The sequence below is a fragment of the Ammospiza nelsoni genome, chromosome 5 (assembly GCF_027579445.1).
Source record: "Ammospiza nelsoni isolate bAmmNel1 chromosome 5, bAmmNel1.pri, whole genome shotgun sequence".
Lineage (NCBI taxonomy): Eukaryota > Metazoa > Chordata > Aves > Passeriformes > Passerellidae > Ammospiza > Ammospiza nelsoni.
Window position 1 is genome coordinate 35951624 of NC_080637.1, and position 25490 is coordinate 35977113.

The 25490-nt window shown below is 39.0% G+C and overlaps 1 protein-coding gene across 1 annotated transcript in view; it reads left to right on the plus strand.

Moving 5' to 3' along the window:
* TPH2 (tryptophan hydroxylase 2) overlaps positions 1-24796 on the plus strand; it is a 49775-nt gene extending 24979 nt beyond the window's left edge. Inside the window, exons 9-11 of the mRNA XM_059472486.1 lie at positions 16042-16137; positions 24191-24324; positions 24417-24796. Coding sequence (XP_059328469.1) covers positions 16042-16137; positions 24191-24324; positions 24417-24591 — 405 coding nt within the window. The 3' untranslated portion in view covers positions 24592-24796. The remainder of the gene's footprint in view (positions 1-16041; positions 16138-24190; positions 24325-24416) is intronic.
* The last annotated feature ends 694 nt before the right edge of the window (positions 24797-25490 follow it).

Below are 25490 nucleotides of genomic sequence, written 5' to 3' on the forward strand. Positions count from 1 at the left end.
GAATTTGGTCATTAGGGCCTAATTAGGTGCACTAAGTTTTTTCCCAGTCATTTCTCACTGGAAGTTACATTTAAACATTCAGTTCTTTAGAACTGTAAAACTTCCACCTTTTCATCTTTCTTGATAATATTTGATCTCATATTTTAACAGCATGGGACAGTAGAAATCAAGACATTTCTTTAGTTCTGGCTGTCCTTTACACGGAGAACCACAAAAATTGCTTTTAAATTTGAAGGAATTTTATGTGATTAGATCTTGTAAATGTATTTCAGGCTTGTTATGAATCTAAAAATTTACCTTGCCTGGATGGTGACTGAGGCCAACAGTTCATTTCTAAAGCTAAATTTAATTTATCAGTGTATGTATCACAAAAAAATTGTTTTAAAGTTATATACTGGCTTAAAAACAGCATTTAGAACCACCTCTCTGGGTTGTGGTAATTCCTGTGACTTTACCTGCCTGTCTTCCCTCAGAATTTTCTGGTCTTGTTGACATCATTCAAGTCCTTTTCCCACACTGAAGATCTGACACATAATTCAGAACAATTCTCCATTATGTTTGCTGAGGAGATAACCAGAATGGAAGAAACGGGAGCATTTCAGATAAAGGCTGAATAGCATTTGGTAACTTAGGGAAGACTCAACATTCGTGGTCTCACTAGATAGAATAGCCTCTTGTCTTCACAAATAACAGATTAGATTTCCCATAGGGGCTATTTAGTACTGCTAGGCTGAAAGTACATTTTGTGAACTGGCTTGCTGTGCTGTCTTCCTCCATGGATGAGCAAATGGAGCTGAGAGGAAAATCTGAGATTTCGAACATTTCCACTGTACATCTAAAAAATCAAGACTGCCTGTGTGTTTCTCATTTGTAGTTGTGAAATGATTCATAGGGCACTAACCATCATTGTAATTCTGTGACCAGTTCCCCTGCTGAAGCTATTCTGATGTATAAAAACAGTTATGTATTGGCCAACTGAAACCTGGTATAATAACCCAGAAGCTATGGCAGTCACTGAGCATATTGAAATTTAACATTCAAATCTCTGCTTAGTCTTTTCTGTATCCCAGTTGCATGCCCTGTATGTGTGACAGATGCCAAGAGTGGGCACAGTGAGTACCTTAAATCCAGTGATGGCATAATGGAGTTTCTTGCAAAAGTGTTACTTCCAGTCATACCTGTACTTAGTGAATAAAAGAGCAGAAGAGCGGCTGGGATTGAATACAACTTAAAACTGCTTGAGTAAATTTTGATGTGCTTACAGGAGACATATGAAATTACTCTGATTTGGGCTGCATGTCACTTAAGGGAGATGAATCAATTCCCAGGGTAAAAGCTAGGACAATAAAGCTGAAATCAGGTATGATAGATTACATGTAGACAGACATTGTCCTATTATGCTATGATCTGTACTGTTCATCAGTAGGTGGCTTGGACAATGTTTCTGTTCCTGACTTCAACCAGGCAAAACCACATGTATAAAGATGCATTTGGAAATCGCCCAAGTGTGAAACCTGAAACTTTAACAAGGAACAGAAGCAGATGAAATTTTGTGGCTTTCTTGACCATTATAAAGTCAGAGAGGTGTGTTTGAATCAGGAGTAAAGCATAACTTATTAATGAATTACTTTCTTTGGTGAGGTGCTGCTGGTCTCACTGACTGCTGCTCTAAAACCGTTCTGTAATTTGTGGGCTCGCTCTGAAAAATGTTCTAAAGGAATTAATGCAAAGTAATGGTCTCCATTTTTAAGGATTTGTTTCAGCAATGCTTTTCAATAAAGTAGCTGAAGCACTGAATTGAAGTCCTTCCTACGTTATGCATAATCAAAGAGGTGAGCAGAGAAGATAGTACATATGTTACAAAAGAGGACTAAGGGGGAAGAAAAACAACTGTAGATCCCAGGGATCAATATTTAATATTTTAGAATACTGCAGTGGTCTCTTGGAGTGCATTTTTACAGTGATTCTGTCAGACATTTGTGGCCCAAGAAGAAAAATATCAGCAGAGATAGTTAACTAGCTTTAAACTAGCACTCCAGATTGAAGACTTCCATTCCTGGAATTGGGAGCTAATGCTCAATATTTTCTGCAGGATTTGTGGCAGTCTGCTAAGGCCTTTTTTCTGGGTATGGAGAGTCTGTTTCCAGGTTTGTGTCTGTAGGAATTGCTGTGCTGGTCAGGGCCATGGCTGGTGACTGGTGCCCATCATAAACAGCTGCTTAGGGGTGATGGAAGAACAGGATGAGCACATCTGATTATTTTCCAGTGTTTTCCAAGACTCTCACCAATCAGGAACTTGAAGAGCTCTTCTCACAAATGTGGCTTCTATGTATCTAATTATCTTGAAAGGATTTTTGTCCAGAGACAGCTGTTTATGTTTGAAGACACACACATTTTTAGTACCATTTGCAGTAACTTTGCCAATGAACTCTATGGCTCTACTGGTGAGCTGTCTGGTGAGCTGTCTCATTTTGTTGCTTTTTACCTGATTCCTACTAGGTTTTTTGTATATGAAGAGAGAATGGTCAAATCATCCATGGAGGTTTTCTGTATGCCATCATGACTACAGAACATATTTTCTCGCTTAGCTCTCTCTTTTCCTGGATAGGAAACCAATTGTTTGTTTAGTCACTCCTCATGCTATTGAGGATGTTATTCCTCCCCCAAATCCTTTCCAGCTGGAACTGGAAAAGGGAAAGGATACATCAGTCACTAGAGTTTTGATTAGGAGTAGCGCTGTGGAGTCAAGTCAGTTTTGGACGTGCTTGCTGTTGAAGTGGGGACCTTTTGTATGATAGGAAGGCTGGACCTGGTGTTGTAGAGTTGACACAAGTTGTTGCTTAGGATGAAAGAAATAGGCTGGATGCAGAAGGAAAGTAGGATTCAGTGGATCCATCTTGCATCACTGTACAAGGATATGAGTTCCTCCAGTATGTGATCAGAAAGGAGTAGGTCAACATAGGATGCGTTACTCTTGGAAAGAAACATCTCATGCTTTATGCTGAGTCCCTGAAAGCTGAGAAGATGAAAGAGGGCTAACTTGTTGTTACAAGGGTGCTCAGTTGGTCAAGTCAGGAACCTTTTTCTTGAAAGGATCTCATGTTGCCCTGACAGAGAAAATTTTGTGCTCACAAATAACTAGAAACAGTGTTGTTCTGTAAAGTACTAATAAATATGTATCCTTGGACCCAGCCCTGTAATGAGGAAGCTAGATGCAAGAGAGAGCTAATTTGACTTAATTGGGAGCAGGGAAGAAATTAGAAACTTTACTGTAGAAATAATATAGTTCATTTTAGACAGGATGTGATTTATGAAGATCAAGCCCTAAGCAGTTAGAAACGCTAAAGATAAAGGCCCTATTAAAATAACAAATTGCAGCCAGAGACTGGGTTTGCTTTTATTTCTTGTAGCATTTTGTTTCCAAAAGTGGTTAGATCATAATCTGTGAGGTTACTGAACTGCAAATGCAAATTTTCATGCACACAAGTAATATATTTTGACATAGAGGTTAACAAGAGAATGGTGCAAATTTCACACAGCACTGGCTTGCTAATTACGTTTGTTTATTTTCAGAAGCAACTTCATTTTCATTAAGAAATTGCAGATTCTGCAATAGTAATCTTTGCCAGTAGTTCAATAGCTCACACTCCGAACATTTGCTCTGCTACAGTAGTAATGAAAGTGAGCCTGAAAAATAGCTTAGAAAAAATGGTGGAATTTAGGAGTGCATGCATGTGGCGAGCATCTTCCAATTCAGCGTTGGATCCAGTTGAGAAAGGCTGAGGAATGGTTGAAAGGAGTCTATGAATTTTTATAAGATCTTTTGCATATTTGTTTTCTCTTTTGACCTAGAGTTGATAATGTATTAGCAAAAAGATATAAAGTGTCTTTTGTAGAACATATGTAACCAGGAAAAAAGGAAGTCTCCAGCATAAGCTTCCAGTGAGCAACAATAAGACAAACATTTTGAGTAACAACTACTAGCAAATCAATCATAAGTTACAGGAATAAAGGTTTAAATATCAGGGGGAAAGGAGCAATAAAGGAAAGGTTTGTAATATATTGCTGCTGCTGTTCCTGACTTGTCCCTGTGCTTTCACCAGTATGCAGAAGGAAAGTGAGAATCCTGGGCTCTGTGTAGGCATTGTTCACACTGTAACACATTATTTAAGGCATTAGTACAAGACATGGACACCCTCTAGCAGCAGCACACAGGTATATGGGGAAGTAAAGGAGCTCAGCATGTGGCAGCTCATTTCAGCCATGTCTAGGTCTTGCTTAGGACTGAGGGAATGTCTATGCTGTCGGTGCAGCACTGGCATGTGGCTTTACCCATGCTTTCCATGGAGCCAGAGCTGCGGAGGAGTGCTGGGCAAAAGTAGCTTTGGTGATTGCAGGGAGGGTCTCTTAGGAGCAGCTCCCTGAATGCAGCTCTCTGGTTACCTGGCTGGGACCCACAGTGGTGTTGGGATGGGCCAGATCCAGGCTCCCTTAGCTCAGGCATATGTGCATCCTGTGCATTGTGCTGTGCAACCATGGCTGCTGGCCTGCATACCCAACCCTCATTTCAGGGGTCAGTGACCCCATCAGGAGAAGGAAGCTGGGAGATTCTGCACTCAGGTAGAAACCAAAACAGTTATGTGTAATCACAGAGCCAAAGTATCACAGAATGTGTTGGGTTGGGAGGGACCACAATGGATCATCTGGTCCAACCTCCCTGCTCAAGATGGGTCATCCTGGATTACATTGCACAAAGTTGTGTTCCAGATGGTTTTTGAATGTGTCCCATGCAGGGAGACTCCATGACCTCTCTAGGCAATGTGGTTCAGTGCATGGTTAACCCTACAGTGAAGTTCTCCCTCATATTCAGGTGGAACTTCCTGTGCATCAGTTTCTGCCCATTGCCTCTTCTCCTATTGCTGGGCACCACTGAGAGGAGCCTGGAAACCTCCTCTTGACACCCTGCCTTCAGATACTGACAGACATTGATGAGGTCCCATCTCAGCCATTTCCTTTCAAGGCTGAACAGGCCCAGCTCCCTCAGTCTCTCCTCATAACAGAGATGCACTTGAGCCCCTGAGTTATCTTCAAAGCCTTTGCTGAACTTGCTCCAGGAACTCCATCTCTCTCTCTTATGCTGGGAACCCAAAACTGGACACAGCACTCCAGATGCTGCCTCACTGATGTCCTCAAACTATTCTTTTTATTTTCTGGGATATTTCAGTAAGTAATTTTGCTTCCAAAAGGACATTCATACATATAGCTATTATTCATAACCCAAATAGTACCATATGGAAAGAGTCTTAAACTACATACCTGTACAGAGCTGAACAGATGCCAGCTTAATGTTCACAACCACAGGACTGGACATACCTCATGTGTTCAGTCTAATTATCTCACCCAGCATGTTTGAGTGCTTTCTTTGTACGCACAGATTAAAGCATGGAAGTAAGACAAAACATTTCTGGCATCCGTAACTATGCCAGGGGCTTTATTCCTTAATGCTGCAACTTCAGAAGCGGCTCTTATGCCTGTCGTCACCTTTCTATCAAATGGTATCGAAGTGCTGGATGGAATATGGTCCCATAAATTTTTAATTGAGATACTTTTGGGTGATCTACCAAAATAATTTTGCAAGTATAGCTTAATTTTATATTTATAAGTCCAATGTTGCTGCTACAGAGGGCCAGGGGGCAAGTTTGCCATTGCTTTCAATAAGCTAGGTCTGTGAGCTAAATGCTAACCTCATTTCCACATGTACTATCTCTTAGAAGATGTAGAGTTGTACACATGCAAATGAAAGTAGAATTTGCTGCTGTAAAATTAATTTTTATCATTTACTTTCCAAAACATCTTATTTAGAAATGAGGGTTTCTGCGAGGATTGAATTGATTCTGCAGGACGCATGATTTTGCAGTTGTGTCTCTTCCTTTGTCCAAACTTGTGTGGTACAGCATGCAACAAATTCTGTTAGCTACTTCTTAGAGCTAGCAGGCCTTCTGAGCTTATTGCATAAAGGTTTTTGCTTTATTTGTGGATGATTTTTGAAAGTTGAAGCAAGTACTCTAAACCTGAAAGCATTGTTGAAGCCAAAGACAAGGTTACAGAGAATGGCCTTGTGACTGTCAATTTTGGTTGTTTTGGTTTGATTCCAGCTGTGGCTGAAATTGTTGCAGTGCAAGGTCAACAGAATTTCAACATGGTGGTGCTCTTTCAGGCACCTTTGAACAAATCCTGCACTGTCTTATTCTCTTAATTTGCTTTTGCATCAGACATAGCATTAGTTTAGACTGAAGAACCTTGTTGTCAGCTGTAAGTTTTATATATTTTTTACCTTATAGACATTCATAAAGATGGCATCTAATAGCACTAGATAAAGCAGTTTGAGCTCAGTGCTTTTTCAAGACATGCTTGAAAGAGTAGGTATTCACAGATTATGATTATTTCCCTGTAAATTGTACTACTCTTCTTTTTCCCGTAGAGATTTTTGTTCCCTACCTTGAATCAGTGGGCTGTAATTGTAATAATTATATAGTTTGACTACATAAAAGTAGCTAAAATTACAGTTTAACAAGACATTTTCCATCTCTCAAATGTAAACACCTTTATAGGATTAATTTTTCATCTTTGAATAAGCGTATTAGCTTATATACAGATATATACTATATATCTGCAATTAATTTAGGATCTATAACAGCACAGAATTCTTCCATATCCATGGGAATCTGATCACTAGTGACAATTTTGGAGTGATCTTCACATTTGGTAAGTCACTTCCAGACCAAAAACTACTGTAAATTACTTTGACTTTGGTACAGTGAATAGCCACAACCTGCTCACAGGTATTTGCTCAGTATATTTTTTCCACCTTGCTGAATATATGTTCATGTGATTTGCTTTGTGTTTACACACTGATGGCAAGTAAGTCAGTAGTGACTCAGTTGACTACTATGTGGTTATCATAGATTCATTTTATATGCCCTCACCACTGAAAATCAGAGTTCTGCAAGAAGGTGCTCAACTATACTTGAAAAAGATTTTGTTTGGGGCTGTGAAAAACATCTTCAATTTGGATATATTTTTAGTAGCAAAATTAATAGATATTTAAAATTTCCTGAGCTGCTTTTCTTCTTTGATCTGTCTGTCAGCTTGACATGAATAGAACTTACACTTTTGTGCTTATGCCTACTATCTTTTTTGCTTCTTTTTTGCAAAGCAGGTTGAGTTAATGCATTAAGAGTCACAAAAGCTTTTGGGAGTCCCTTAGCATTTATGTGATTAAAAGAACATTGAGTTCAAATGCAGTGTTGCTGTTAGAAACTGTGATGTTTGAAAACAAGTCAGCTATTAAATCAGTTTTCAGTAAATAGGTACAGTAACTTAATTTTATTTTTAAAATGTTTAGAAAATTAATGTGGATGGTAGTAATTTTGGAATGAAATCCTACCTCTTTTTTGCTCTTCAGAAATAAATTTGAAATTAATGACTGTGAAGAAATAATGCATTTTCCCCTTGAAATTAGAATTTTAAAACTTCACTGGTCAGTTGTTCCTGTCTCTTCTCTCAATACATGTTTGCCCCCCCCAGTTACAGAACTTGAAAAAGGTCTGACATCCTTTCAGCCCCAGGAGGCTGCTCCCCTTTCTGAAGATATAGCCTTCCCTCATTAGTAGGTACATTAGGAGTTTTGCAGCAGATCCTATACCCAAGAAGCTCATACCCCTCCTTGGCTAAAATGACATGGGAGGCTCAGTGGCTCTCCTGCATCACTCCCTGCAGCACAACTGTCACAGGCAGTAATTGGGCTGGCAATTAGCGAGGACACAGCCTGCTTCAGGGGATGGCATCGGGAGAAGCCCCACACCAGCCCGGTGCCCTCCCCAGGGGGACGCCTGTTAGAGGGGACACCGGGGCTCTGTCTCTGGGCTGGCCCAGGGTGGCTTCTAAAGAGGCCTCACAGCTCAGAGTAATGAATTCTGACAGTGCACTGGCACAGGGCAGTGGTTCAGTAAACTCTCTGCTTATAAAAAAAGTGAGGGTAGCCTGTGCTGTGATTAGTTGCTTCACCTTTGCGACTTGATAATCTCTGGATTTACTTTGCCAGTCTGTCTAAAGCTTCTCCCAGGATAAGCACAAGAGAATCCTCTGCCAGTTTTCCCCTTTTGTGGTTTCCTTGGAGCATTGCAGCATTTTCAAAAGGATGAACTCTCCCTCCCCATCCTAAAGAGTATTTCATGGAGTGCTGCAAGTTTATGCTTTCTCTTCTGAGTTGCCTGCTTAGCATGCTTGCTGTGGAGTGGAAAATGGCCTTTTTAGAGAAGGACAAAAAATGTTGGGCTGGGGCTGAGGTCTACAAGTAACTGTGGTAAATATGTCCTGAGAACTGAGCTAGGCTTCTGTAGAGCTTCTGGCTCTGGATGCTGGGGGAAGAAAAATGTCTGAGGTGGTTCTTGTGTATTCTCTGGCTATTCTTCTAAGCAAGGCAGTTCACAATTTGGGGCAACAGTCCTAGGGTCATTGGCCCATAAAACGAGTATGCTGTCAGGCAAAGGACTGACAAATGAGCTCTTTGTATGTGTATTTGTTTCAAATTTTCTCTCACTTTTGTGATGCCTCCTGTCACTGTTCAAGTCCCTGGCTCTTTGCTGGAGGAATCATACTCTCCAAGCTGTAGCATAAGCCACAAGGCTGAGGAGAACACTGTGGAGTGCTAGCCCTGGCCCCTGCATCCTAACAAATCAGGGCTGTACTTGCTTTGTTTGTGTTAGTGCCAAGTCCTCATCTGTAAGAGTAGCAGGAAAAAGAGGGGTAAAATAGGAATGGAAAAGCGGTAAAGATAGTCCCTTCTTGCAGCCTGTGAATTTTGAAGGATCTTAATGAACCAATGTGTCATATGAGGCAGCACAGACTGAAGAGTGTGAACAGCTGTGATATGCTCAGCTTTTTATTTTTTAAATTCACTTTTGGAGGACCCCATCTCATGTAGTCCCAGCTAACATGTCAAAACCCCTCACTGTCCCTGTTATGTTACCTGTGTGAAATCTCTGGATGACTGGAATTTGAACCAGCAGCTTGAAAAAGAAATGAGCGAATACTCTCTTCAGCTAAAATAGGAGCACTGATTGTGAATTCATGTTGTATGTTGTAAAATACAGTGGAAAGGAAATGGCTCATTATTGCACATCATTTTTTCTTAATAACTCCACATGAAATTAATAAACCTTAAACCCCCATGTTTTAGAAGTTGTTCTAGATAAGAATCTAATGACAGGGAAGGAGAAATAGGAAGGGCAAAGCATTAGGGCTTCAATGACTTATGGTTAACAATTATCTAAGCAGCAGTTTCTAGTTTCAGTGATCTCATCTTCTTAGCTGCATACTAAGCTTCAGCACTGTTAGTTAATTATGTTGAAAAAACCTAGGAGTTCTTTTTCTGGCAGTGTTGAGCAAGTGTGCTTTTTGTGGCACTGGTTTTTTGCACCATCTCTGTGACCACTAGCTTTGGTTGGAAGGGAATTGCTGCCTTGCCAGGAAACACCAGATTTTCTGCATAAGTTCCTGATTCTTCACCCTCAAAGAGCTCCAGGGATTTTGACTGAGATAAAATGAGTGGGCTGGACAGACATCATCTTTGCACAGAGCAAACCTAAGTTCAGATTATTCTGAAGTAATTCAAACATGGAGTGGGATATTATGTGACTTCAGCTATGTGGGAAGTAACTTTTGCAACAGCAGAAAAATCCCAGAAGTGCTTCATCCTCCTCCTCTCTCTCTGCTTGCTCTTTAGAGCAGCAAGAGGGCCTCCTTAATGTGAGAATGAACAACAGAAATATTCTCTCAAGAGACACAAAATTATTAGTAGGAGTGATCTCCAGGTCTTATTCTGGAAGTCATATTGCACCTGTAAAGTTGGCAGCTGCCATACACATTGTCTTGTCTTGGCTGGGCTCCCCAGTGTTGGAGGTATAGTGTTGCCTTGTTACTTGTGCTGCTTGAGGTCAGTACATTTTCTGCTCCCTAAAAAATGCATGATGGTGATTTTATTTTGGTTACCATTATGAGTTTTTCTGCAGAAACTCCTGAAAAAACAAGCATAATTTCAAAATATTCACAAGGGGTTAAGCCTCCCAGAGCTCACTATAGGCCATGCTTTCTCTGAGTATGTCAAGCCTTGCATTAGAGGAATTTGCACGTAGTGATGCTGTGTGCTGTGACTGTCAGAAATGCGAAGGCTGGTGTGTGTGTCCCAGAGTGCTCTAATGAGCAGCACCACATCTACTCAAACTATTGTTTAGAAAGAGATTGTTCCAAGCATTCACCCTTAGTGAAAGGTCTGAATGCGAAGAAGCGAGATGAGGGGGAAAAGAAGGCTATTGTTAAATATATTCACTTTGTGATCCCTCAAGGAAACCTCATTTCACTGAGCCTAAATGGTTTTCAAAGTGGCAGACTAAAAAAAAAAAATTCTTCAAGAAGGTAAATCTGAAGAATTAAACTTTGTTTTTTTATTTAGAAATGCTGTTGGTTGTGAATAGGGTCACTGCCTTTGTTGGAGGTAAGTGAATCACCTATAATGAGACTTGGCTATCGAATTTTACTCCTCTGCTTTTGATCTATTCACAAGCTCATCATGAGATTTATTTGTTGTTCAAAAATCTCCCTGCATTTCTGCTCAATAATGTTCCCACATGAATAGCTGTCAAATAGCTGCTATTGCTTGAGGTCTGAGCTCCAACACTGGGCTGTATTGGCCAGTTGCCTGGGTTACCTTTGTTACATCTATCTGTTTCTTGTAGTAGAGCATTCCTGATACTAGTCAACACACTGAATTTTGAATAATTCAGTCAAATGTGAAATGCCAGCTGTGTTTTGGTTTATTTTTTTGTGACTATTGATATTTTTGAGATTGAAAAATAAACAACTATTCAAAAATTTATTTGCACCAGCTCTGAATGAAGAAAGAAAGCACAAATGAGAGTCACATATATTTCTGAGTTGGGAGTTGCTTGCAATTTGAGCACCTTTCACAGGGGGAATGAAAACACTTTTATTTCATTAATTCTTAGGATTAATTTCTAACAATGGGATTTTTAAAAGTCTTTCAGTGGTATATAATTATTTATTTATGAGATAATTACAGCTATATGAGAGATTTAATCTCTAGGTGAATATTTTTAGAGCAAAAATACCAAAGGACTCCTAAAGAAAAAGGAATTAATCTCTGCATATTGTGAACATATCACATGCATTTGAATTGAGTGGTACAGTCAAATATCCTTTGAAATCTGACATCCTGTAGAAACAAGGTAAATATATTTTCTTAAGGGTATTTATTTGGCGTTGGTCTTTCAAGTACTTACATATATTAATAGTTCTATTGTCTTCAGGGCAACTAATTTTATATACATATAAAGTGATTGCTTGTGCTATTACACATCAGTTTGGAGCTGTAGGCCCATGATGTTGGCAGTTCATGTAGTGGTGAGTCTTCTGCCCATGTACCAGGACTGCAGTCGTGCAATTACACGAATCTCTCATTCTTCCCCACTTGTGGCACAAGGGAGCACAAGTGAATTAGCTCTTTACATGCTTGGTGTTCTCAGGACTCATCCTGGCAACATTTTCATAAGGTACTTTCAGAAAACAGATAAAATCTCATGCTATACTTTTTGCTGAAAATTGCCAAGTGATGTAAGTATCAGTCTCCAGCTATACCATAAGAAAATGAAGCAAAGTGGAATGGCTTGAAAGGCCTTTTTATGAACAAGTCAGATTTTCTACTGACTCTGGGACACTAGGACTCAACACTATGCACAAGTTTTTTGCACAGATCCCAGGAGGGAGATTCTCAAATGCAAAAGGATGTGGTGTGAGAAGGGATTTTCAAAGGCTTAGAAACCAGACAGGTGAGGAGAATTGAGCCTATCAGACCTTTTTTCCTGCCTTTGAAAATATCGAAGCACCCTCGAATAACAATTTTTTCTGTTAGCTGTCATAGCTGTCACTGATTTTTTCTTTTTCTTATGGTAGTCCAGTTTATAATGCAGGGCAGTATCTGAATACAAAGAGACACTATGTTTACCCTGGAGACCAGGTTTGGAGTTTGCCAGCGCTTGACGTTCTCTATATCTTTCCTATCAATAGCAGGATAACTGATCTGACTCCTTAAATCACATATACACTTGGCCAGACGAGGTACCCCAGTATCTTGTCTGTGACCCAGGCAATTGCAGACGTCTGCAGGACAGCATATGTCGAAAGCCATATTGTGGTATTTTCCTGATATACTGCTTTACTTGCCAATGACTTTTGATTCAAAGGCTCTGAAAGAAGAAATCTGCTATATTAGTATTTTATAGCCCTTAATTGGGTTTTCTTCCATGCATCTGTTGAATAATTTTGAACCCATTAGATAATGTTTCATGAGCATGACTGTAAAGTATCTCATATATTTTTGAATAAATAAGAGAAATATAATTAAATGATACTGAAGACAGTCTTGTGCTCCTGGCACAGTGTTGATTGATGTCACTTGGTATAAAAATTATTTCTAATCTCTCATTTGGCATTTTGATTCTTCATCTCATTTTGCTGATTTGACTAACAGAGCAGCATTTTACTGTAAGGCTCTTTGAGAACTTTAGCATTTATACAACATGGAAAGCCACATTTTCTACTTCAAGAGCCTATCTATAATTGTAGCAAACACATACTTCACCCCAAAGGTGAAGTGGAGCTGAAAGTAAAGTACAGATATTGCTGTGGTTTGTAGAGGAACCAAATATCTGGGGCCACGGTCTAGGGAGTATGCCAGAGACAAGTCCAAGATTTCAAATCAGACCGGGAGAGCCTGGACCATCCTGTTTGTGCCTGCACCAGCCTACATGTAACAGCAGTGTAATAATCAAATTTGTCTTCAGGTGAGGCTTCAAAAGATGTATTCATCTCAACAGCCACTGCTTTGTTCAGTCATTCCCACTCCAGGGCACTTATCCTGTGTGAAATATAGAATATCACAATTGTAGTTTACCATATAAAGAGACGTTTACTGGGGTATCTATATGTCTGGTCAATAAAAAGTGTCGCTTTACAGTTAATATTTAAACTCCTTATCAGTTTGCCTCGATGTTTGTAGGCTTGAGAACACAACTTACCAAAGCCTGCAAACTCTAGTGCACTGAGCCACTTTTGCAGGTGCGAGTAGACCTGTGGGGGGAATCATGTACTGCTGAGTACCGATCTGAAGATGGCAGCATTGGGTGAGCTTTGCACTTTCTTGGCTAAGCAGGGCACTCTTAAATACTAAATTGTAGTTGTTGCATGTGGCAAATTTATAAATCAGCTTCTAATTTGAAAGGCTTTTCTTAATGCTGCAGTTTGATATCACAAGTTAGTAGTAGGCAGACACATTGCCATTTCTGTGTTTTATTTTAGTTAGTTATACTGAGAGTACAAGTCTTATAAATAGTAAAGATTGGCTCTCACCAGCAAGCCCTAGCTCAAAAATATGACTCCCTTTTATTACAGTAACAATTATAATATTTTTTGAACCAATGCAAAAGAAGCTCCCTCTTTAAGTACTGTCTATCCATCAGGGAGGAAGCGGAATCAAGTCCTACCTATCTCGTGGGTACTGCTCACCCTGGACAGCAGGAATTGCTCTCACCAGTGCCACCAGTGTTGGCTCCTCTGCCTTCTGTGCTTTCCAGCCCCCAGAGTGCACATCCTCAGAGTTGTGGAGAACATTTTTGCTCCTTCCCTCTGCTGGCCCTATAGATTGCTAAATGAGCATTTGACTTTCTCCTGGGAGCAGCATGACATTGGTTTGGTCTTCTTCAGCCTAAGAAAGGTTAACAGTAGAGGTGCCCCACATGTGAGCACTAAGTGCAGCTCTTACGGATCTAAAACATACAAACACCAGACTCCTTTTTAGCTGCTGTTGGTTTTAAAAATGTAAATGAGCATGATCACTGTGTTTTATCAGGAGTCTAATCCTGCTGTATGTCTGTCAGAATGTTAATGTTTGTAGCATAAGAACTACTACCTGATAGATTCCTTTATGGAACCCTGAGGGAGAGGGGACAAATTCAAAGATACTAGTGGGATTTAAGTGAGTAGTTAGTTTCTAGCTGTGTCAGCATGTATACAAGCAGGACTGTGGCCTACTGATAGCTGTTCTGGCAAAATACTTAGGCAGGGAAGCGAAATTTGTACTCTCTGTGAGAGGTCTCTCAGCTTCGCTCACTACTTCTGTGATGCCTTTGTCATTTTGTCTTATTGGCTGTTTGTCCCTGAGACAGTATTTTTAGAAACCTGTTGTCTTGCCTACCTTCTAAGTGGTGATAGCAGCTGATGTACTGAAAAATTTATGCCAGCTTGATTTCCCTGAGTCAATATCAAAGCCAGAGGTGGAAATTTGATTTTTTTGGGTTTGTTTCTTTTGTTTTATTTGATGATGTTGTGCTTTCACCTTCCTTTATGGATATCTCTGCATTTGGCTACTGTGATGGAATCAGGCTTGAGATGTTTGAAGTCGCTGCTGTTGGTTCCTTCTTCTCAGCTGACTGAGCAGGTTTGGAGCAGACATGGGGCTCATCAGTTTTTATTCTTTTTTTATTATACCCTTCTGCATAGTGCTATGCTGTATGAATCACTAGCTGTACAGAAACTTTTATGAGGCTAAGCAATTAATAATTTTTGAATTTCTAAAGATTGGTTGAATTTAAAAGAGCTGTTAATTTGGAGTCTTCTATATTTAATATGAAACCCAGTTGGGATTAAGGAGGACGTGAATGGAAAAACACCAACATTGTATTAGGATGTATTCTGAAGTTACTTAAAAAGATTAAAATTTACAACAAAATATTGGGTAATTTCTTATCCTAAATTTATATCTCCTGCAAAGACATATAAATCTTCTAGGTACAGGGGAGTTATGCCTCTTTGTGCAAAGCCTGAAATTGTCAGATGATGTAATAAACACAAACATATATAGGAATATGTACATATATATATATGTGCAATATTTTTGTATAACTTAGATCTCAACTTCCTAAAACCTTCATATGTTTACAATATGGAAGAGTTACCATCTTAATCTCAAATGTTTGATCTAATATCAAAAAGCATGTGATGTGTTGTGAAAAACAAAGTAAAATCCAGTACCATAAGAGCAGAAATTACTGTGATCTTTAGCATTTAGTGGACAGTAGGCTGTCAGTACTTCTTATGGTCTTCCTAACATTTAACTTTGTTAGCTGGGTACAGCAAAATTAGATACAATACTGTAATGTTGATTTAACAGATCTCTTTTTGCAGCTTGTCATCACTTTTACAGGTCAGATACATTACCAGATGGAATGTAGACCTAAAAAACAATGTTATTGTTCAAATGAATTCATTGATCAAGTGAATTCATTTGACTGAATATAATTATCTTTCTGCAATTTAAGAAGCCAAATGCCATATTCATTCTTTATTTATGACAGAATAAAATCTAGTGAAGACTAAGGCCTCAACTCAGGAAGGCTCTTAGGCACATACATATAAGTAAATTAATTTTAATTCAACTTAAGTATGTTTCAGACTTTAAAGTGATATCAGCTTGAGCTTAAAACTAAGTGCTTTGAACTACATCTTAGAGATCTTCAAATGCTCCTAGACAGTCAGACCAACTGCCTTGCAGGATTCTGTTTTGAGGCATCTCATTTATTTCTGAAGGTTTCAAAAACCTCTGTAGGTTACTATCGGTACCTTTGATACCTAAAATGATCTTGCTTGTCTGTTCCTAACTGGCCATTCCTGTGAACTGCTTGTGTACCCAGACAAAGAACAAAATACCAAATTTTTGTGCAAAGCTTCCTTACTGCTGATCATGACATTTACATTACTTAGCAGCAACAATACACGTTATCTGAGATTATGTTCAAAGTAGGTAATTCTAAAGAAGTGGGACAGGCAAGTGAATATGGTATGATTGCTATTGCTGAAGTGCCTGTTTGCAACTATACTATTTGTACTGAATATCTGTATATTTTACAGTGCTATTTCTTTACCATTGAATTTGGCCTTTGCAAGCAAGAAGGACAACTGCGTGCTTATGGGGCAGGACTTCTGTCTTCTATTGGAGAGTTAAAGGTATGTATCTTTAAAGCATAGTAAAATTTTAATCTTAACAAAAAAATAGGTGTATATAAATATATTGACTTTCAAATAACAGTTAAAATTCTCAAGATAAAAAGCTTGTATTTAAAATACGGTATTGACCTAAAAGCTTTGTTTGAAATATCAGCTGGCACTTGAAGCATGAAATGGACTTGTAAGGCCCAAAGTACCAAAGCAACCATAAACTAAAAAACTGATTTCTGTTTGAATTTTTATTTCTTGTCAAAGGGGGCTCAAGGGTTCTAGCAGGTAAGAGTGCCTTGGGCTCTAAAACCTTTGTTTGGATGAGGAGCACGTATTTTTAATACCCACAAAAAAGTGCTAGAAATCAGACATGATTCTGTTCTAAGTAATCCAGTGTACCTGAGTGGATTCATTATTGATATGAAAAGAACAGCATTCATTAAGGTCCTGATATGATTAATCATATTTAAAATTAAGGAATGCATATGAACTCACATTGAACTTGCCTATGTCACAATACATAGAGCCCTATTCTTTTAAGGGTGAAAGTGTTTAACCTTGCATGGTGTGAGTAGTTGAAGTGGATAATTTATTGCCTTTTAATGCCTAGAAAACACGGGGAACGGGCAAAAGGTATTTTGTCACAGCTGTAGTATGTTGGGACATAATACATCTCTCAGCAAGAGGGAAGGGAAGGGTAAAGAGAGGGAGGAGTATCATCTTCAGAGACCCAAATGAACTCTCACTGGCTTTGCAGGTAAACATTTGGACTTAGAAGGCACATATGGAAGAGTAATGAAAACTATTTTGCAGCATTGTTTATTTGAGTTTCCACATCTTCCCACCCTCCAGGGCTGGCTTTCAGTGAGCTACTTGGCAATTTAATAGAAGTATCTCAGTCTCTTTCTGCTATTTGTTTTACCTGTAACTGTGAATATTTGGGGTGAAGCTCATTAGTAAAACTGCTATACTTCCAGTAGTAAAAAATGTTGAAGAAATTTACCTTCTCTAGTGCTTTTTCTTTGATTGCATTAGAGTTGCTCTCAGTTCTGTGCATACTTCAGCCACCGAAACATTCCATATCTGCCTGGCAATATTTTATACTCACAGTGCAAAGTTGTTTGAATGAAAAGAGATGAAGATGCCCCACTTGTTTTCCTTTGGCTCAGCAACATTCAGTGCTAAGCCCCAAACTCTGCAGGATTCTCTAAAGAATCAGACCTTTTATTTAAACTAACAGTTAAGGTTGCTATGTGATGACCCTGAAAATACCTACCATATAATTTACAAAATCTAAGGGCATAAAAAAGAAGAAATGAATAATCAAGAACATAATAAATCTTCTACCATCAATGTCATAAACAAATGCATTATTCTTGTCAAGTGTGCATATTTGGTACCACACATTTGTGACCCCAGACCTGGGTTCTTTGCTCAGCAGTAAACTCAGAGTATAAACACAAAAAATAATCATTTTGAAAAGCAATGCTAAAAGCTAAATAATCTGCACATTAACCGACTGCATTGACCTGCTGCAGTGTTATGGCCAGTTATATATCATAATAATTTTGCTCTAAGTCAATAATATTATATACTTTTCTGTTACACTACATATATATTTTGTAGATATGACGCCAGAAGGGACTACTAGATCATCTGATTTGACCTCTTGTGTATCATAAGGTACTAAATTTCATCAGATCTTGCATATACTGATCTTAAGTTAGAAATTTCAGTTACTGATAAACTAAGCACTTTTGTGCTGTGGGAACAGAACAGCAGCATACCAAAAGCAGACATAGTCTCCATGAAGGGACTGATAAGGTGAAAAATATTGAAAAGTCTGTGGAAATATGCTCCAGGGTAGAAAGCAAGGTAAAAGTTAAGGAAAAAAATTTAAAAAACGACTAAGTTTTCTGATAAAATGACCATGAGAGAAGCCATTTCTGGACTGCAATCCTGGCATGAATGTGCTTCTTGTCAGCAAAATATTATCAGGGAGGTGTTTGGGAAGGAGAATGTCTGGGCACCCATGACTTTGGTGCACAGCCTTGCATCAAGCCATTGTCACTTCCTCCTGTTTTTTGAGAAAACAATCTCCCTTCTAGCTTCTACTGGGAGGGCAATTTTCTTCCTTGACCTGAAGGAAGGTCATGCTAATAGACTGTTGTTGAGATCCCGATTGTAACTGAAATCCTTATTGATGGCAGCAATTGCTCTGAAAATGATGAGAACAATGCTGGCTATTTCAGCATTGGTGAGTGGGGAGGAGGAGACTCAGTGTGCATGGCCATGACATATCCCTGTCATGTGTGCAACACTCATACTTCTCACAGGCGTCAGAGTGAAGACATCCTTTCGGAAATAACTTCTGCCATGCTTTAGATGGGGACGGCTGTGGCCCATCGAAGCTCAAATACTTATGTATCCCTCCCACTAGGAAGGCAGATCTTGAAATGTTGAGTTTTGCTAACTTGAGTTTAGAGTCATAGGTTAGGTTGGAAAAGTTCTCTAAGATGATCAAGTCCAATTTTTAACCCAGCACTGCCACATATGCCACTAGGTTATGCCCTCAAGTGCCATATCCACACATCATTTAAATACTTCCAGGGATGGTAACTCAACCACTTTCCTGGGCAGCCTACTCCAATGTTTGGCAACCATTTTGGTGAAGAAATATTTCTTAATGTCCCATCTAAACCTCCCCTGGCACAACTTGAAGACATTTCCACTTCTCCTGTCACTTTTCACTTGGGACAAGAGACCAACCCCTACCTGGTTACAGTCTCCTGGTAGGTAACTATAGAGAGTGAAAAGGTCTCCCCTGAGATCCCTTTTCTCCAGGCTAAACAAACCCTGTTCCCTCAGCTGCTCCTCATCATTGTGCTCCAGACCCTTCCCCAGCTCCACTACCCTTCTCTGGACACCCTCCAGAGCCTCAATGTCTTTCTTTGTGTGAGAGGCCCAAAACTGGACAAGGACTTAAGGTATGGCGTCACCAGTGCTGAGGGTCACTGCCCTGCTCCTGCTGGCCACGCTATTGCAGATACAGACCAGGATGCCCATTGGCCTTCTTGGTCACTTGGGCATACTGCTGGTTCATGTTCAGCTATTGACTAGCCCCCTCGTGTCCTTTTCTGATGGGCCACTTTCCAGCCACTCCTTGCTGCTTGGGCTTGATGGCACCCAAGTGCAGAACCTGGCACTTGGGCTTGTTGAACCTCAACCACTGGCCTCCGTCCATTGATCCATCCTGTCCAGATCCTCTGCAGAGCCTTCCTGTTCTCCATTAGAACAATGCTCCTGCCCAAATTGGTGTTCTCAGCAAATTTACTGAGGCTGCCCTTGAGACTGCACAGGCATATTTTATTAATGTCCTTTTGCGAGCAAGAAGAAAAGCCTTTCTCCAGCTTCTGTCCCTATCAGCTCTCTTTTCAATGCAGCAATATGCACAGGAAATAAAATGGTGGCCAATTTTATGTATAATTAGTATACATGAGTCTGTTTGCAGGGCAGAAATGGCAAGCAATATTTGGGTTGTTTGGAGGACTGAATGGCTTGTTCAGTCATCCCTGTTTCTGTACTACACTGCTCCACTTCACAAATCTGGTCAACAGTTCCAGTAACAAATTAAAAAAAAAACAGCTAGAGAAATGTGTGCACCAGCCCATCACTATAGGATTCCCATGAAATCTTTTTCCCCACTCAGTATTTAGAGCTAAAACTTCAGATAATGAAAAATGCATCTCCTTATGTGCATGCTATGAAAGCATCAAGTGAAAAAAAAAATTAAAAGCACAACAAAATAAGGAGAAAGAGAAGATTAAAAATGAAGCCTGGGGGGAATAGAATAATACATTAAGTAGTTATAAAATGTTCTGCCCAATATAGTCAGGTTAACTCTAGCTAACACTATTACACAGTATGTATTTGGGACTTAGAGATAAGGTGGAAATAATGTACATTTCAATTATTAAAACTGTTTCTAAAAAGCAGTTCAAATGTCTTTGGAAACTTTAATCCATTTAATTTGTATGATGCTCTCTTGAACTCTTTCATTAAAGGAGTCTCCTTTCAACTTCAGTTGGCTGCAGATCAAGTCATACATCCCTGTTGTATGCTTCTATACCGAACAGAGAGGTAGACTTAAAATCTCTCTATAAATTTTTAAAGTCTAGTACAGTATCCAATTGTACTTTTTAATGATAATTTAAGAAGTGCCAGCATTGGACTTCATAAAAAAAAAAATTAAAATGCAAATTTTGGCTCTGTTTTCTGAAGAGGATGAAGAAGACAACTCCTGGATCCCAGGTGTTAATTTTTAGAATCTTTCAATAGAGAGATTTTCCATATTTTTCTAGAATTTCTATAAAATTACACAATTGAACAAAATTTTCTGGTAATAGAGGACACTGTCAGATTCACAACACATTTTGTAGACAAGCAGGAAAACATTTAAGAGCAGGTTTTTCAAGACTCTATGCACTCCCCCTGGGAAAACAAGATGATAAAATCAGTACTGGCACTCACACAGCTTCTCACCTGTGTTCCTATTCTGCCCTCCTGTACTTCTCAGACAGTGCAGTATTTATAACTCATCTCAAGTTTTCCCCTTGCTAGCTGAAGATTTTACTTTTTGGGTTTTGTTTCATTTATTTTCTTTCTCAAACCTGAAAAGCTCTGAGTTGTATTATTGCAATCCATTTTTATACTCAAAGGAGGAATTACAAGACCAAACTCTTTTTTCATGTGTCAGTGATAGTGGTCACTTAGGAAATGATTCATAGTTGTGCAGTGTAAATGCCTCGTGCCATCTGACATGCCCTAGCATTTCTGACCAGCCATCACTGCAGAAATGTGTAAAAGGCTTCTTTAGATCCTGTGCTGTATCTTCCATTCTCAGTACAATACATCAGGCAGCCTAGGCCTTAAGCACCTGTTGTTAGGCACCTCAATCACTCTTTGAAGCTTTCATCTGGCAGGAAGTGGAGGCATTTCTTTATTGTTATGCTTATTTTCAGTACACGATTGTCTACTTCTTAATCTGTCTGATAGTGCTACTTTTCCTGAGAATCAGTGATGATTCATTTCAAAGTTTCACTCCAAATTTTTATTTCTTGAACTGAAGAAGACTTATCAATAGTATTACTAGCATTAGCAGTACAGTCTGTATGAATGGGCTGTTAGAGACTGTTACCACAGATCCACATGATGGTGAGGTGCCCTATTTTACCAAAAGCTATTTTTCATGAGTGCTAGCCCTAACATCTCATTGGAGGTGGATAACATAGAGGTTTCTCATGGAGAAATACATATTGGGTACTTATTCATTTGAGTTCACTAAAGAACTGAGTGTCCAACCAAACCATAAGTGAGTAGCATGTATTTAAAAAACACAGGCTGGAAGCTGAAAGTTTTTGGACTCACCAGATAATTTTTTTTTGTTGAGATTATGTACTTCAAACTGATGAGATTGCCAAGGACCAGCATTTTACAGCACTGTAAAGTTTCTGATAAATGCTCTGGTCAGCTTTGAGTTGGTGTCTTGACCATTCTAGTTCACATGAGATTATGGTCTCCCTGAAGGTTTGTCTGTAGGCTCATTTCAATTGCTGATCTCTGGCATTACTGGCATCAGAATATCACCTCAGTTGCAGATGTTACAGATGCCAGGCTGTGCAATTTGAAGATGCCATCCAGACTTGCAAAGATGGAAACATTGCTTTGGTAGCCAAGACAATTCCTACTTGATCTAAGAGCCAAAAGAACTTGGAGGGGAGACAGGGATCTTGGGTGCGAATTCACCAGAATTTACATCTTTTTTTTCCTGTAATCCTAAGAATAACTGATCTGTTGTCACCTAATTTTGAAGGCAAGTCTGAATACTTTACCCTTGGTTTCCAGGGCGCACATATGTTGCTGTCCTCATGTTCCACTCTCTGCAGAATTGCTTTGTGAAACAGCAGCTCTGTTCATGTATAACTAAACTGGGATCCAGAAAGAATCAGTCATTTCATATGGATTATCTAAGGAGAATAACTAGAAAGGCTTTCTCAGGGGTCATCCCCTGTGATAGCATCAGCTTTTCCTTCTCTTTAAAGTTTCTCCTTTTATAAAATTAGGGTTCAGTGACTAGAACAGTTGTTCACAATGTTGGATCCACAGGCTGGATCCCTTCTTGATGCTGATAACTTCAGTCCCAATGACTAGACCTGGCCCATCAGAGGCCATTAGTAAGTAGAGAAGTTAATAGCATCCCCCTTTCTGTTGAACCTTTCACAGTACAGCAAAGAATCCATGAGCCAGAAGTAGTCAGTTCCTACGGAATCATGGCCTGTATCATCATCTTCATTCCCTGCAAGGAATCAACCTCACTCAGTCCACTCAGGTTTTGAAACTTTGTGCTTTGGACACCTGAGCCACCAAGTCTCACCTGGAAGCACAAAGGCACCTTAAGAGGAGATTTTTATCTATAGATACCCTCCCAGGGAATCTGTTATAATTCTAAGTGAGAAAAGGCAAATTCATTTTGAGAAAAGGAGGTAAATGCCCTAATTTATAAGCATTCAATGACATGGTTCTGCAAAGAGAAAGTGACAACAGGGATATAGACAGGGGCCTAATAAGGTGAGTCTGTTCCTGCAGTCCTTTTAGAAGAGGATGATGGTTGAGAGACCATTGTTTATATTTGTTTTCAAACCTGTTTGACTAATGGCTGGCTAGAAACAGCAAACCTTGTGAGAAGGAAAATATACATGTACTAAAGAAAGTTAATTCCCTGACATCTTAAGATTCAATGCATTAATTTTTCATGTATTTATTTTTGGAGAGAGAGGAGGTGGGAGGAAGAGGCTCTCGTTCCAGTTTTCTGTCCTGCTATTTGGAGACTTCAGGTTGAGAGTTAGTGTGGTATTTTCAGAGCCTTTCACAGGGATTTAGGAATGAGTATAAGCAAGAGCAAGGATAAAAGTTGTGAATACCTTAAGGTTAATACTTTACTCCACTATAAAGAACATCCATGCAGATGGAAAGTAAAGAAATCAGAGATACCTTCGGACTTCAGGGATCTGCTTCCTCCCTGTCATTTCTTTATGCTTTTCATTCACATCTTCACTCTATATAGGTATCAAGGGACTAAAGAAGGTTGAAAGGTGACCTAAATATGCTCTGCTTTTTTACCTTATACTTCTGTAACAGAGGACTGAGAATGAAAATATGTGTGTTCTAGAAGATAAGATAGATGCAAAAGCCAACCCAAGTATTCAAGTTGAAAGGGGAGTGAGAAAACATTTTCCTGGAAAATGTCTCAGTACCTGATTTTCAGTTCTGAACCTCTCTTTTCTAGTGACTTGTGAAAGTCATATAAAGAGAAAGGCTGATCAGAAATCTCTGCTCTGGGTAGCATTTGCCTTATCTGCCCAATGTCTCTTGTACTTATCTATATCTGTTTAGTTATTTTTTCTTTGCAGTACTATGTGAAGCATTATTGCTCAGGTTGTGTGGCAGAATTGTAATGTATTTCATTGTCTTGCAATACATTGTCATTATTGAATGGGTTTTCAGATATGTAGTTTCACTTTTACTGTCAGCAAAATACTATATGATTTTAACTTGAAAATGTAAAGTACAGATTACATGAATGGTTTAGTCAGACCCAATTTACCCACCAAGATGAAGATGAATTCTGCTAGTTAAATGAGATTTTGGGGACAATATATGTTTGTATTTCTATAGATAATTTTTCAAAAATGGTTATTTGATGATTTTTCTTTTTCCATCTGAACATTTACATCTGTGTATGTTCATGGCAAGTGCATTTCTAACACCCTCTTTATTATTTTATTATTAAGGGGAAAAACCATCTCCCATAGTAAGAGCCTTTTAAAAAACAAATTCTGTTGACTGTTTAAACGGAAAAAATGCTATATGTAAAACAAGATGAGCTACCAATTAGTGGGAAACATATAGGACAGTGATATAAAAGCTGTATATATGAGCAGCTGATGTAGATACACAGCATAATCAAAATCCAGTTTAACAGATCCTGTGGTATATTTTGCAGCATGCTCTCTCTGACAAGGCCAATGTGAAAACATTTGATCCAAAGACAACCTGTTTGCAAGAATGCCTTATCACTACTTTCCAGGAAGTTTACTTTGTTTCAGAGAGTTTTGAAGAGGCCAAAGAAAAGATGAGGTAAATTATTTTCCCTGACTCAAAAATCTAATTTTCTCTCCTTTAGTGGCTGGGAAAAAAAAAGGAAGTTAATTTTCTTTTTTTCCTTTCAGGGACTTCGCCAAATCAATCAATCGTCCCTTCTCTGTGTATTTCAATCCATATACGCAAAGCATTGAGATTCTGAAGGATACCAGGAGTATAGAAAATGTTGTCCAGGACCTCCGCAGTGATCTAAACACTGTATGTGATGCTTTAAGCAAAATGAACAGATATTTAGGGATTTGATATGTTTGGCACTGTGATTTGCTGTCAGTTGCTCTTTCTGTAGCTAGTTACATGAGATGGCTAATTTATCAGAGCCATCAGTTTTCCCTTTACAGCTTGGCCTGTGGCTTGCATTATTGTGTAGCTCTGTCTAACTGTAATGTGCAGACAAACCAAGGCAATGCTAATTTGTAAATGAAACATGGAATGTGGCAGAATGTAATCATCAATTCTTCAGCACAATGTCATGTAAAAGTATGCCATTAAAAAACTTTCCTGGCAACAGTTTGGTTTCCACAAAATGGTTCTCTTCAATATTTAAGAAATGGTGTTGCTGATTTCATTAGACCTGAGTTTATTTCTTCATTATCCCTTCCCTTCCATAAGAATCCGGAAAAAAATTGTTTGCCACATTTTAATTTTCTCTGTAAGAAAACATTATTTCTTTCTCTAATGGTAAAGACATATATCTGTTACAGAACTTTGTCTCTTGTGACTGAACAATACAATTTGTGTACCAGTAGCTACCAGAGATTAGGAAGGATATGTATTGGTACTAAGAGGTCTGTGAAGATTATACATAATGAGAACCCACAACTGAGAAATGTTCAATGTGGCTGAGCAATTGCAAGACACTAAAAAAAGAAACCTCTGACAGTTCATGTAGAAAGGTAGTTGTAGTTCACACGTGTTACCTGTGACAGTCCCGAGAGTGCTTCCTCTGAGATTGCTATCTGGAAATAAGAGATTAAGCACTTGTTTTAACATCACTGTTACATGTGAATCCAAGGTCCTTCTACATCCTTGTATGTCTTCTGCATTCCCTTGTGTCTTGAACTTAATTCCTCTTGTGTTTCAGGCATAGTTTGCCTTCCCTCATTATTCTACACTCAACCTTGACTTGGCCATGCTTGACTGGG